We start from the raw sequence: 15,644 nt of genomic DNA on the forward strand, positions 1-15,644 counted from the left end.
GCTTGTTGTAGATCACATTTTGCACCACCATTTTGGCACAATAATTACTGTATCACACTAAAAATGGAGTGCTGAGAGTGCTATGCCACGATTATGCAACAAAATCAGTAGATCAATTATTCAAATAGTTGGCCATTCGAAAAGATCATTAGGATTTCAAACATATAGGGTTGTGACCGAGAACTTTGGATGGATGAGCCGCCACTGGTTTTGATTATCTTTAAGACTCTCACAGAGAAGTGTTAGTGTGTACTTTAGTCTTAGTAGGGGTCAATCAGAAAAGTACATGGTGCACTCTGTATTGCAGACATTCGTTGTGAACAGAGAAAACACATCGCCAAAAAGACCTCGCCAGTTGTATTTAAAAATAAATAAATAAACTAAAAAAAGAAAGAAAAATAGTAAATTGTAAAATGATTGGTTAAATTTGTTTATCCTGCACTTTTTGTACCTAAATTGTCCATATTTGACTGGCTCTGTCACACGCAGTTTATATTTTTTTATGTGATAGATACGAGAACCATGAAACCAATGTCCATTTAATAAAGAGTGGATCTTGTACCTCCCAGACCAATCAGATTTTATTGACCTATGATATTTGAATAATGATATAATGAATAATTGATTCTTTAAACTGATTTGTGAAACTGTATTCGGTTATTGACAGATTTGAAGCAATTTATCAAGATCCCTTCCACTAGCAATTCTGTTCATACTGGTCATCGTAGAGCTAGAGTTTTAGTTTAGTTTAGTTTAGTTTACTCATTTATAAAGCACATTTAAAAACAACAGTCGTTGCAGCCAAAGTGCTGTACATCGAGTAAAAACAAACAAGAACAGTGCAAAAATAAAAACACAATCCAAAAACCTGTCAAACAGAGTTAAAACAAACAGAGTAAAAGTGGGTTTTTAGAGCAGATTTAAACAATGAGACAGTGGTAGCAGATGTAAAATGTGCACGAGGTACCGAGAGAAGGAATTGATTAGAAGACCGAAGAGATCTAGGGGTAGGGTACGGAGTGAGGAGGTCACAAATATACTGAGGAGCACAACCATGTAAAGCTTTAAAAACATAAAGTAAAATCTTAAAATCAATACGGAACTTAACCGGGAGCCAATGTAATGAGGCAAGTACTGGGGTAAAGTGCTCACGTTTTCTGGTGCCAGTCAGTAATCTCGCTGCCACATTTTGTACCAGTTGTAGACAGTCGAGAGATGATTTAGGCAAGCCAAAATAAAGAGAGTTACAGTAATCCAATCTCGAGGTTATAAAAGCATGAATTACAGTTTGTAGGTCCTTCATAGAAAGCATCTTCTTTTATTCTTTTATTCTTCTTTTATTCTAAGTGATTATTAATTCTTTAGGAACGTGAATCTTTTTATAGTTTAAGGACTTTTTTTTATAGTTCACGTTTGCTTCCACTGCTCTACAGACAGGAATTTTGTACTTATATCAGAATGAATAGCCACTGAGTCTATAGACCAGGAGGATGGCCAGTGAGTATATATTGCTGTATTGAAGATTTAACATAAATATTTAAACAGTGCTCTAATAAGGGGAACACTCCCTTTGCCGTGTCATGCCACGTCTTATTATAACGGACTGTCACCGCTGGTTTAGAGTCTGTCAACGGCTGATGCAAGCTGTAAGATGCTGATCCATGCTCTACTGAATCTAAAATTAGTTCCCTCCTTGTCTAGTGGCTACGATCCTGCACACTTACTGCTGCAGCCTGGGATTAATTCCAACCCACTAGGGGTTGCACAAGCCAGTGTACGCTTAGTGCCAGTCCCAAACCTAGATAACATGGGAGCGATGTGGAATCAGGTGTAAAAACAAATATGTGGAACAATGATCTGCTGTGGCGGCCCCTAAAGGAGCACCCAACAGTAGAACAACTGCATTGGAGTTAATCATGACAGTTCAACTGATATGTCAATCCTCCCAGAACAGGATGACACTATTATGACCTGGAAGGAAGGCTGTGTGAAGGACATTCAATCTATCAAATCTGTCTGAGTTTATTGAATGGGCTCTTGAATGGCCAGTAACCAAATTTTCATGGCCCAAAATTTGGATTCACGTTTTTAAATAAAAAAGAATTAATTATTTTAAATAGTTTTTCAGTATGTCTGAAATTATAGACGTAAATCTGAATAATCATGGTGTATGCAGTGCTGCTTTTCAGATAATGTTGACATTATATCACAGTTGACAGCGTGAATGAGAGTGGCGAGATACTGGGAAGAAGGGAAGAAGCTGGGAGAGGATGCGATGATGTGCAGCCAATCAGCTCAGATCTCACGCCGGGAGCCAATCATGTGCCTTGTCTGAGTGCCCGTGGGTATGTACAAAGCCTCTGAGAGAGTTTCTCTCTTTGTCTGGCATCCTGGGAAACCGTTGTTATTTTTATTTTTAGATGAATAATCTTTAAAAAATCACAGATGCACTGAGGCCGCGAAACTTGAACCGCGAAGTGGCGAGGGATTACTGTACACCAATTGCATATGTAATAAAGCTACAGCACATGCTATAAATAATGCTTTATTGATTCCTCTTAGAAATATATTGCTGTATTGATTTCTCCATACTGATGCAAGGTGATACAACCCTTTTTATAGGGCTTCAGTTACCTGTAAGCCGTGTTTACGTATTTCTTTGACCGAAGATATTTTTGAATTAAGCTGCTTTTGTGCCCTGTTATATTTCCATTTTATAATTCATACATTATTGATCAGCAGTTTGGTGTAATCTACCAAAAGTAAATTGAACCCCCCAACTGCTCCCCAGGCGCCGCAGCTTAAATGGCTGCCCACTGCTCTGGGTGTGTGTTCATGGTGTGTGTGTGTTCACTGCTAAGAGCGAATTCTGAGTATGGGTCACCATACTTAGCTGTATGTCACGTCACTTTAAGTCACTAATTACACAAACAATGTGAGGCTGCATACATTATAGAGAGAAACACAGTTCGGCAAAGGATTAATGGACAATGGGAAAGCATATAGTGTATAAAAAACTGCAGGACACTCGGGAGAGTTTAATGCATATGGTGAGTGTATGATGTAGCTGAGTGACTGTGTCTATGTACTAAGCATATTAAAAATAGCTGATCATCGCAAAGGTGGGTGGTTTTATTGTTCTTCAGATAGCAAAAAAAAAAAAAAAATGAAAAGAAAAGCCCAGTTTGAATCTGAATACATCCAAATGCCGCAAAAACAATTCACTATATATGCTTTAATAAAATGTTTAATAAAACTTTATGAAAAAAGGCATTGTCATTTTATCTACATACAGTATGTGGTCCATGAGTGTATAATTACCTCCACCTTATTAGGAGCAGCGGTAAAAAATAAAAAATAAACAAATATAAAATAATAAAAATAATAATTAAAAAAGAGAATAATATTTAGATTTTTCAGATTAAACATGTTTTTAGATGCTGAAATGCTGAAAATCATCAGAACTGAGTAGACAGAGCAGTGAAAATCCTGTACATTCGGGAAAAAAAGGTTACATCCTATTCGTGATCCAAAGAGTGTGTAAATTTACACACATTTAAACTTAAGTTTTTATCTCAACCGATTAACTTTGTATGCAATAATTTGCAAAGGAGTTGAAAATGACATAAATTCGATATTTTTAAAAACATAAAAAACTTTCTATATCCCATTTAATTTTTGATTTTGTTCATATTGATTAAATGAAATACTACAGATTTAAGAATAAAGAGATAAACTACATCCGTTTCAAGACAAATAAAAATAATCTATTGCTTTAATTAAAAACAAATGCAATTAAAGGGAAATAGATGGAGCTGTAAGCGGAGGTGGTGCGAATGGCAAAATTGATCAAGCTAAAAATCTCACCTGCTACACATTATGAAGCAACATATGTTTATTTATTTATTTCTATTTTGAAGGATGAACGCTGGGTAGCAAATCAGCTTCATGGCTAATTAGTCTTAGGATTTATTTATTTTTATTTCAAAGAGACCTATATTACTGATCTTGTCAGTATGTGCAGTGACATGTTCTGTACACTTCCTAGTGTGCTGCACATCCCTGAACGAAAACCCTAGTAATGATGCAGGTTTTTGCACACCAACACCTCATTATGCATGTGTAACAAGTACACATTTGTAGCATAAGTTATGGGAAATTCAGCCATCTGTGTAATTTAAATAATTTTATTTCACCGCTCGAAGCATGCCATATCCTTCTACTTTTTAAAGATACTGTAGCATTGGTGAGAACTCTTGGATTTGTCTGGTACCAAATCTAAAAATTCTACACACCCCTGTTAAAAGGTCAGGGTTTTGAGATAAATATGTTGTTATCTTTCTTAGTGTAATTAGGTTAAATACACAAAGCCCAAGACACAGCTATGCACTTCAATAGCACACCCCTGTGCGTCAACGATTTTATCACCAGCTGCCTATTTTTACTATTATAATTGTTTTAATTGTTTTATAAGGAACAATTTGAAACAATCAGAAAATCAAGGAAGCTACTTCAGTATTCAACTCAGACTCTTATACTTCAGTGTTTGCAGAGATTACACTGACAATAAAAAATAAAAAAATTAAAAAAAAAGCACCAGAGATCTTTGCAAGAGTGGTGTTTGGCATCAGAGACTCAGATTTTTATTGTTTATTGTGTTTATTGTGTATTTGCGACACAATGTTCAGTTACAATTTGATTTAAAAATAAATTGCTAAAAAAATGGCTTAAAATATTTAAAAGTTTCAAGTTTTATTTGTTATTTCAGTAAGTCAGGAGACAATGGCATTCAGTGTTTATCTCTAGATTCATTTCCATAAAGAGTGTGGTGATTTTTCAAATACAATTGTGTCAAAGAGATTGGTTTTGGTTGAGAAATGACGTTACCAAAGGATGAACGTCTGGCGAGTCCTAAGAATTAAAGTGGGGGGAAACTGATGCATTACATACAGTAAGAATGTAGATAAATGGTACTGCTGGGGAAAAAAATAAGTTTTATGAATGAGAATGAATCACTATAATCTTGTTGTAGAGGTTACCTCATCTCCTTTGACCTCATTATCCCTGGACTTAAAGTCCAAACATTATAATATGGATTTTTCCCCCCATCCTCTGCAGTAACAAAACAACAAAGCAATCAGTTTGTAGAAAGGTCACAAGCTCATGCAATTCTTGTGTCTTTTGTGTTGCATTGCTATTTAAGAAAGTTAAAGTCTAAATCATTACAGTTCAGACATTTGTAGAGGTTTTTCTGGATGAGAATGATCTTTACCCAGCATTCATCTGTTTAAATGTACATTTTTCTGATAAGAACTTATAATCACAGCATCACAGTGTTGACAAGGGCTGTGATATTATGCTAAAATATGAATATAGTGATATGTAACATTATATGTATATATATTCCTGCGCTTTTATATCTCCATTGTTATTCATCGCAGCATGTAAAAACTGTATATTTTCCTGTCCTTGTCCTTGTTAAATAATGTAGTTGTTGGTAAAAAGTGCAAAATCAAATTCTCCCTTGAACTCTGAAAATTAGTTGGCACTTTCGCAGTGTATTGTAAAAACATATCATGCATTATGGAAAAGATTTTGTTGCATCTTATACCTGCTCAAAAACAATAAGTGTTAAGGCACAATGGACTTTAGTATGATTTCCTCCACAAAATTGGTCATTGCACAGCATAAAGCCGTTAAAGTATCCACTGAGTGAAGTTTCCCTTTCTGAACATTTCCACATGAGGTCAAAACACTAGTTAAAAAAAGAGATTTAATTACGAATGTAAACATTTCAGGTAACAACAGTCAAACCAACGTCCATGTGTGGAGTGGAGTGTTTGAACATACAGTGTCTAGTGACTAATTCTTGATTGCACTGAAGAGTCATATAGTGCATGCGGACTGTATTCCAAATCGATACATACATAAATACTGGAGACTCTGGTGTGAAGGACCTGAAAGTAAGGGATGACCTAAAACATGAGGGCAATGCAGGATGATCCTCAGGAGACGGTGCATGAGATATAGTGTTCGATTTCAGTGCTCCAACACAAGTAGTCCACTATAATTTATTGCACTCATTTTTATATTACACCAAGGCAAAGTCTATACAATTACTACGATAAGATATTTCAAGGGAATTGTTTTCCCCCTTTCATTGAGGTGGCAATTATTTGCTTTTATCTACATCTACATTACTTATTCTTGTTTATTAAATTTCCAACCCGCTGTATGAAACGTCCAAGTTTATTTTCATGACCGTGTGTATGTTGAGTTATATGGTTGCTATGATCACTGCTTGTTGTTCCTCTTGTAAGGAAAGAGCTTCTGTTTCTGTCTGATTTATTTATGGACAAACCGGTGCCCTGTCCTGAAGAGGTATTTTTACTCTCAAAGGAACAAAGAGGCTCAAAACGACTGTACGCCCTATTCACCCGAACTTGCTCTTGTGGCCACTGACTTGTGGTGGTGCCCTGTACCAAATTTCTTTTATTCTCCTGACTGTTGGAATACAGCCGATCTGCCGCTTTTACAGACCCATCACCCTGGAGCTCGTCTGTACTAAAACGAGGAGCAGACGTTTCTCCGGTCAAGGCGGCAGCATTGTACTTTGTTTCAGAGATCCTCCCATTTATCCTTTTCAAAAAACTGCTGTCACTGGACTTCATAGAAATGGTTGTAGGGCTCTGTTGTTTCTCTGTGTCATCAGAAAGAATGGTGTCAGTGCTACCACATATTTTAAGGCTTGAATTGTTCTTCCTTTTTGGCGAGCTGTCCCGCTTCTCTGGAATGTTTAGAAGCGATTTGATTTTCTTGGTGCCCTTTTTAAAGGGTGATATTACACTGGGTTTGTTCCGGTTGATATCCTCCACTTCTAGACCTGTTGCTGATACGGTCCTTAAGGGAGGTTCTTGCCACATAGAGTGTTGCACATTGTTGCTTTCAGCTGTTTTGACATCATAATGTGAGAGCGATCTCTGGTCCTCATTGAGGTTTTGGGTATACCCTCCACTTATTGAGTTCTCAAGAACCGGACCTTTGTCTGTTTCATTTCTCGACAGGTGTGCATACAGATGGCTGGAAGGTTCTTTATTATTACTATTATTGTATGTATTATGCCTAGGGTCTGCTACACTGTGCCTTTTGTACAAATTGTCTTGTGGGAGCTCAGGCTCTTTAACCTTAAACCGATTTTTAGCTCTGCCAAGGCTAGCATATAGTATCTCTCTTCCTGAGCCAAAGCCAAAGTTTTTTCCAGAGTGCTCTGGGACCTGTATACTCCGTCTCTTTAACATAAATTCATCAGGTTGGGCTCGATTGTCCCATAAATCCGCTTGGTTCCATTGGTTCGAATAGTACTGTGAACCCGGCTGTATTCCAAATTGATCCTCACGGAGTGCTGATGATATGGAATCATTTGTGTAATTGTTGGGTTCTGAATCCTCTGGGATAATGGACCTGAATACCAGGGATGACCTAAGACGAGAAGGCATCACAGGAACAGGTTTGTTGTCCATCTCGTATTGGTCAAGATAATCATATGGTTCTCCAATGTGTGCGTCACAGTTTTTGAGGTAGGATTCTATCCTCCATGTGCGCAGAAATGACTTGGAGGTACTTGCCAAACTTGGCATGGTCTGCTGCATTGAATGCACCTGTTTATCATGACCGTGGTAGGACTGGCGATAGTTAGCAGTCCTGTTAAGGAAGTTTAATCTGGTGCTTCCATAGGGGTTCTCCATAAGAGTTGGATGGTTTCCTCCATAACCCCTGATGTCTTCAGCCACATTCCAGTTACTGCTGCCATACCTGGACTGCTGAATGATATGTCCGGGCTCTCGGGGTTCCCCTGCATAGCTGTGCCGCTTGTTGAACTCCAGTGCATCTTGAAGAAATCTACTATGGGGAGCGATGGGAAGATCTTCCTGTACGCCCCTAATGCCTGCTTGTCTCTCACAGGTTTGGCGATATACAGAGTCAAGTGTGTGCCTCAAGTGATCCTTTCTTTCAAAAGCTCGGATGGGACGGCCGAGGTAATTCTCAGTTTTGCCATTCATCCATCGATCTGACAAGATGTCCTGAGACTGGATCTCGAATGGAATATTGGAGCGGGCGTATAGAGTCCGGAACTCCTCGTCGTAAGACTCCACTAACTCTCCTGTTATGACTTGAACCATATTCAGGTGGATCTTTTCACAGGACCACATGAGACTGTGAATGACAGTGTACGAACATCATTTAAATATGTTACATTTAACAAATGGAATTAATTAAATACGGTATTTTGATAGAGAGTAGAAATGAAATGACAAGCTAAGAAAGTATGTATGCATATTGATTATAAAAATGCAAGCGTGCTTGCTAAGCCCATTCATTTGTGAAGTGTAGGTATAGCTAGCTTAATGATCTAGAAATGCACATGGTAACCAATATGATAACAAATGAATACACTGGAGAATGAATGTAGGGGTAATACATGAAATACAAAATATTGCACACATATTTTTTTTATTTCCCTCCAAAAATCGCTTCATGATGATCAATCAGTTATTTGTAGATACACACAAGCTACAGTATACAAGGTACTATTTTAGTACTTGCTACAGGCTGTTGCTATTCAAACTAAAATACAGATCTACAGATACTTTCCTAATTTTTTCTCGTGAAAACGTTTTAGGGTTTCACGCAATATGACAGTCAAAGATGCAAAGACATGGAGAGACATTCCAGGAGATAATGCTAAGCTATTTTATATATTCAAATATATATTCAGTCTCCAAACAATAACCTCAGGGGTTGTTTGTCTCATTTACAGTGTAACCTCAGGTTTTATTCCTTATTTTTAAGTGTGTTTTACATATTTAAGCTTTATTATTTATGTATGCCATGACACCTTTTACTAACTTACCTGTATGATCCAAAAAACACTGTTTGGCAGTCAACTAGGAGAAATTTCTGTAACATGGCTCCATGGAATTTGGCTCCTGATTTGCAAACATACTCCTGACCTTGCACTGTGCGCACCCTCATGTTCTGCAGACAAGACAAGTTTACTTTAAAGATTCAAGAATTTACACTCGCAGATACAGGTCAAGAGCTTCAGTTCATTTTCACATCAAACAACAGAATAGATGGGGAAAATGTGATCTCAGTGACTTTGCCCTTGGCATGGTAGTTATTACATTATGGGCTGGTTTGAGTATGCCAGAACTGCAGATCTTCTGCGATTTCAGGTTCTAAACGTTACACAGCACTGTGTGGTGTGAAAAACAAAAAACATCTAGTGAACAACAAAAACAAATGACTTGGTGTTGAGAGGATAATAGCCAGACTGGGTTGAGTTGACTTAAACGTATAACTCTTTATAACCGTGGTGAGCAGAAAAGCATCTCAGAATGCACAACTTGTTAAACCTTGAGGCAGTTGAAGTTTGGAAGTTTCTGGTATTTTCCAATCTTCAGCTGTGTAGATTTTGCAAATTTATGCATTGTGCTTCAGACACACTGATGAACGTGCAGGTGTTCCTAATAACATGGTTCGGATAGACAAGCTGTTGAAGGCTTTGGCAAAGTCTCTGCAAATTTATTCACAATTATGAGCATATATATCTTATTTATCCAGTTGTGTCAGTTTGTGGAGGGTCCTGATTGGCTAGGGACAAGAGATCTTTTTCTCTATTCTAATGATTAGCATGAACATAAGAAAGGACAAGGCATAATCGATAGAGGTAAAAAGATTAGAACAGGACGTATTGTTCTGAACACGACTGAGAAGACATCTGTGGTTAACATCTGGTTCAAATTGGTTCTGGACCATATAGAGGGTGATATAAAATAACTCAACAGAGTTTTCCTGACATTACATCATGGACAAGAGTACAAAGATCATATAATCCCGGAAGACTTTTCCAGAGCTAAGGATTATATATTGCTCATGAATTATATATTCAAATGACAAACATGAGAAGAGCCTTAGAGGAGGATTTCAAATCTATCATCCAAAAACAGCAAATGAAATTGGAAGTTGTTTAACAGACATGGTAGGAAAGTCAGCTTTACTTCATCCCACTAGTGACTATTACAATTACCACAAGGCGATGCACAAGGCACAACTATTTTAAGCTACTGGAGTGTCATTTCTAAAAAAAATATCCATCATTCAACTGCTAGCTTCTGATCATCCAACCAGAGAGGAAAGGATATTTTTTTATCTACCACTTAAAAAAGAAACAGTAATGTGATGTTACTTTTGTTCTTGTGTGAAAGAAAATCTGACCCTCAGCATTCTGTGAAGCTTATCTAAGATGATGGTCCAAGCCTTGAAAGGAACAAGGACAAGCACACATATATATATTTTTTTAATTAATGAGAAAGCGTAGGAAATTCTGTGTCAAAGAAATGAAAAATTATGATTACCATCGAATAAAAATCTCACATGAACTAAGTATTAAATAGCAGAAATATAAATATAACTGAATGTAATGTGAAAGGATACTCACCCTGAGTTTTTGAATTTGAATGTCAAGATTTGCCGCCATATTGAGAAAGCTTTTCAAATGACTGTGATCCAAAAGGATGTACACAGGAATGCCTCGGATTGACGCGTCGACCACCTCTTTAAAAATGTCTACATCGGTAAACACATCCATGGCGATTGCAATGACCTGGATTAGAACAAAACAGATAGCATTCATTTTCATTCCAATTCAACAATTCGGACTATTCCGTTTTGACCATGAACAAAAATCCAATTAAAAATCTATTTTAATTCCAGGGTGTAATGTAGCATAACAGGTGAAAAACACCAAAAGGGGGTGTGGGTGAATACTTTTGCAAGTTATTTTTTCATGATAGCCAGCATGGTCGTGGTGAGGAAGGTTGGGTAGATTAAAGTAATAACTTTTCATCAGACCTTAAAGCAATTCCAGCATCACTCCATTCAAGCTTCAACAAGTAGAAGCTGATGAGTTGGTGAAGCTTTAGCACAAAAGCCTTACAGCACCACACCCTGTGGTATTTCACATGTTTCCAAAATCAAGGTCATGGAAAGTACTAGAAATTGCATAATCAAACTATATAAATTAGTAGAAATTAGTATTATTAAGAGTCATTTTTACTCCTACATAAAATTACCACTGCTGGGCACCACAGGATACAGAACACACAGATTTAATGTGAAAACGTTTGCATGTGCAATGAAGTAAAGGCAAAATGACAGCAAAGTACCTTGATTTAATTGCTTTATATTTAAATAGTCCCTAGTATGCGCAGTATATGAACAATACAAAACGTGGTAATCGGTTTCCAAAAAACATCACGAGAGTCATTTGTTTATGACAACACACTACCAAGACTTCCTTGTCTGGCAAAAAAATAGAAACATTTCCAATGGTGTTAATTTGCCTACAATTCTTAGTTCCAGTTCAAAAGCAATAAGGCAGAAGTGTTGTTCCTTGGGATGTTACATGTAATATATCTAAAACACCACCTTTCCTGTTATATTTTATTCTCAGGAAATCACTCTCTGAAGATGCTCAGTATGTTGCCTATTTCATCTTCTTTTCAAATCCTCAGTGCAGTTCCATCTTATTTCCACAATAGCCCAGAATCCTCTGATATCTCAACCTTATCTCATGAGAAGGTCATAGGAATTTCATATGCATCGAGTCGTCAGAAAATGTAAGGATGTTAACCTTAAACTTTATATATTTTTTATGTCTGGATCTCTGCTGATCTTTCTGAATCTTTGAGTGCCATGCAACCACATATATCTATTTCACTCTATGCAATTTCCTTGTTAGTGACAATCGGGTGAATGTGGATGGATGTCTGACTCTTCGTAATGACCACTGAAAAATCTGTCAATCGTGACATATTGCACTCTGTCCCTAAAAACCCTGGATCCTGGAAACACACTGACATACTGATAGGTTGTCTTGTTTGCGAGCTGTAAAGTGTGAACTTCATTATGTCAGCCATTAAAAAGGTGCAAGGATACAATCAGCACATAACTTTGGGAAATAGACTTTCCCTCAAAGTGAAAGCACATTTCGTTATCAACATATCTGATTCACTGCCACTGACATTTCCTTAAATTGCCAGTGAAGTCCAATCACTACACGAATGAACTTCTAATCTTTTATCATTAAGTGCCGTGAGTCAAACACGGCTCTATTAAAAAAAAAATAATAATAATAAATAAACAAAGCTCACAACTCACACCCTGGTAGCACTGCCCAAAAAAAAAATCTGTATGTATATGTTGTCAAGCAGGGTTCTTCCAGCCACACCCAGATAGCTTAAGAAAGGGTGTGTATCAGATGAACTATTTAACGATTCACTTTCTTCTTCTTCTTTGCTGAATATTTTTAGTAAACTTTAAGTGAAATCTGTTTATAACTCTCGCTGCTTTTTTATTCACATACACTGTATGGCTCCTACTGATTGATCACTTCTTTTTAATAATAGCATCATTTAGAGTTAATTCAGAGGTTAACGCTTACAAATAAAAGTTCCACAGTGATAAGACAAGTCAGCTGTAGGGTTGTTTGTTGACTCTTCGCTCACAAAGCAAACAGGGACCTTCGGGGTTGTTTAACAATGCAACATGCCGTGCAGTCAGCCGGTAGGACAGTGTAAAAACATATGCTGCTATTTGGTTAGCAACATGTGTGGAAAATGCATGAAATTAGCTATCAACCCAATTTCCAAACATGAGGTATTTACTGAGGTAGGTACAATGTAGTTACTCCAGGAGATAAAGTGAGGTAAAATGTTTTCCCAGAGCAAGAATAGACATGTCATCGATGTCTTGTCAGCTTAATTGATTTCTTGCAGGTCAAACAGTTCAGGACCCAAAAGTTTCATTATACATTTGACCCTATTTTCATTCCTGTAAGCACCTTACTCTTTATGTCTTTGCTAACGCCTGGAAAATACGTGCTACAGCCGTTGTCCTTATGTTTTTGAAAATTGCTTGACATTGTTTTCCTAAAAATCTCTGTTAATTTAAAGATTTGAATATACTGTACACATTTGCCTATTTTACAGACACTTTGATTTCCTCACTATTTAGCTCCATTTAGATATTCTCACTGGTTGAATACTGGGACACTGCCCCATATTTTGTCTATGAATATTTCCGTTGGAGGAGCAGCAACAGATGCCATGATTTATAACAAATGATTATTATTTATTCTAGTACATTTCTTTAAACAGGGAAAGCAGGTTTATCCTTCCATTGGACTCTCCCACTATACAGGGCTACATGGAACCAGGAACCTGGACACCCGAGAACTGTGTGCCACTGCAGGGCACAGTCGTACACGGTTACACAGCCATTCACAGACTACAGACAATTTAGAGATAGCAAAACCTACTAGATACCAAAGTGTTTGGACTGGGGAGCAAGTTGTTTTTGATGTGTACAGTATTTGTGTAGGATGAAATGTTTTGCTGAAATGCCATGAATAAAAATCCATCTAAAACCGCTCAAAATAGGTCAATAAAATGAATAACGTCATGTTTAACTGGGTCAATCTGAAAATTCATAATACATAGACCCTTTTTTTTTATCTGTGGCTGCGTTGGTATTTAACGACGTCCTGCCCCAACAAAATCTATGGTCACGAATCGCTGTTGATACACATCTTAAATGAAATGCCAGTAAACACAAAGACACTTGTTTGGGCAAGCAGAGTGCACTTCTACAGTACGTCATGCCTCCATTACCTGTCTGGCATCTTGGATATGTCTCCTCAGTGATTCCTTGATGGTGGGACTGTTTGACCTGGGTGGATGGTAAAGGATGTTTATGTTGGTCTGGAATCTGTTATGCATGACCTCTGGCCAACCGAGATCCAGGTCTGGGGGAGGAGCATCAGAATTTGTGGGCCAGTATGTCCCTGTGGAGTTGTCCCTGGTGCTGTCAACATCCTCCTCATCCTCACTGACAGCTAGTTGTTCTGTATTCTGTGTTATGAAGTCAATTTCTTCCTCAGAAAGGAAGCTTGTGATTTTCTCAGCATGGAGGAATTCCTGATATACTTGTTTGCCACCACTGACCAAACAGTCAATAGCTAACCGATAAGCTTCCTTATAATGTGGCAGGATGTAATCCTCAGGGCTGAAGTCCTCTTTCAAGGATGAGAGCATAGATAGATTGGATTCCATTATGCCTGGGCCTTTGATCAGCTCTCCTCAAAACGATAGAACAGCAGCTGATACCTGGTGACAGAGAGCATTTGGGTTCATTTATTTATTTATTTTGTTTAGACAGAAAGAAAGATAATCTTTTCAATTCAAACCACATAACAATTCTGCCCCGTTGTTCATGTTCTAATTTTCATCACGTTTCAACAAATAAAACATGTCTATATTGTCCTATACCTTCATCATCTTGGAATTTTAATGGGATGGTGAGCATTTAAAAAAAAATACAAAGGAAAAACAAACGACATCTGTTAAAGATATGGTTCACTGGTATTGCCTCGTGGCCACAGCATACATGGAAAACTTGCTCAGCCAGGTTCCAGTAAAGGTGTTTAATGGAATACAGCTCTGAATAAAAGAGATTAAAAAAAACAGTTCTGCGGTTAACGAGCAACAGTAGCAACCTAGTAGTACACTCCCCTGAACTAAATGCTGTACAAATCTACCATAAGCTACCTGAGTAGACACTGCAACTTTGTGCAAACTATGTAAAGGACGCTACCCCTGATTAGACGCTAATCGCTAGCCCAGCTGTTCAGCCCCCGCAGTTTTTGAATTATTACACACTGTTTCTGCACCGCATTAGAAAATGAAAAAGATTCATTCAACGTCCGTATCTGTGACTTGGTCCACGTCAAGAAGTCATTTCAAAGATTCCCTTCAGTGACAATTTTCGATATCATTTAATTTCTATTAACAACATAGGAAATTTGTAAAACACTGGAGTAAACTCACAAAATAAATAAATAGCTACCATAGTCTCATAGTATAAACCACTTAACACACATTTGTGCTAGGTAAAGATACTTGAAAAGATAATGACATCAATTTCTTCAGCTTTAGATGAATCGTGAGCACGCCTGGTAACGTGCAAAGCCTAATAATTACGGGTGAACAATGCACCAGTACAAAACAATTTTTTTTAGAAGATTTTCATAAGTTCATAACTGGCTCCGCAAGAATAGCGGCTAAAAGGACTTATGCAAGAAAGACTGCAATAATTGTATATTCTGACAGCAAACTTATTTCTTTATAACTTGCATGAACAGTGTTACAGCTCATGGTAATAGTCATCTCATAAAACATACATAGTCCATAGATTCCTTCTTAAATGTATGTTATTGGCAGGACGGTTAAATGCATTAAGTATTTACAGTAAGATACTCACGTGCCATTTGTGTACCCAAACTTATAACTTACTTGAACTGTCAGTCACAGGAAAATCCTTTAGAGTTGCAGGTAATGCATTTCTATCCAGTTCAAATCCATTACTAATAAACATTAGAAGTAGGTTGAAAAGCAGCAGGAATCTTTACCGCCTGCGAGTGACTGCAGAGAAAAAAATGAACTGGAGGTGTCACAACTTGAAAAGTGCTGAGAACAAAAATGGGTGGGGATTCGTAAAACTGAAACGTTCTCCCTGGCCACAGG

The 15,644-nt window shown here is 37.4% G+C and overlaps 1 protein-coding gene across 3 annotated transcripts; it reads right to left on the reverse strand.

The window, feature by feature from the left end:
- Window positions 1–5,123: 5,123 nt before the first annotated feature.
- On the reverse strand, window positions 5,124–15,644 carry fam83b (family with sequence similarity 83 member B). Of its 3 annotated transcripts, XM_027165938.2 has the most exons (6): window positions 15,414–15,644; window positions 14,391–14,561; window positions 13,734–14,228; window positions 10,502–10,666; window positions 8,912–9,036; window positions 5,124–8,214 (listed from the first exon to the last, which is right to left on the reverse strand). In XM_027165938.2, exons 3-6 carry the CDS (start codon window positions 14,172–14,174, stop codon window positions 6,198–6,200), a joined length of 2,748 nt encoding a protein of 915 aa, XP_027021739.1. In that variant the 5' UTR covers window positions 14,175–14,228; window positions 14,391–14,561; window positions 15,414–15,644; the 3' UTR covers window positions 5,124–6,197. The 3 variants fall into 3 exon arrangements, with proteins under 3 accessions (XP_027021739.1, XP_027021737.1, XP_027021736.1); XM_027165936.2 differs by lacking the exon at window positions 14,391–14,561; XM_027165935.2 differs by having other exon boundaries at window positions 13,734–14,561.

This window comes from Tachysurus fulvidraco, chromosome 4, assembly GCF_022655615.1.
Source record: "Tachysurus fulvidraco isolate hzauxx_2018 chromosome 4, HZAU_PFXX_2.0, whole genome shotgun sequence".
In the NCBI taxonomy this organism is placed as follows: Eukaryota; Metazoa; Chordata; class Actinopteri; order Siluriformes; family Bagridae; genus Tachysurus; species Tachysurus fulvidraco.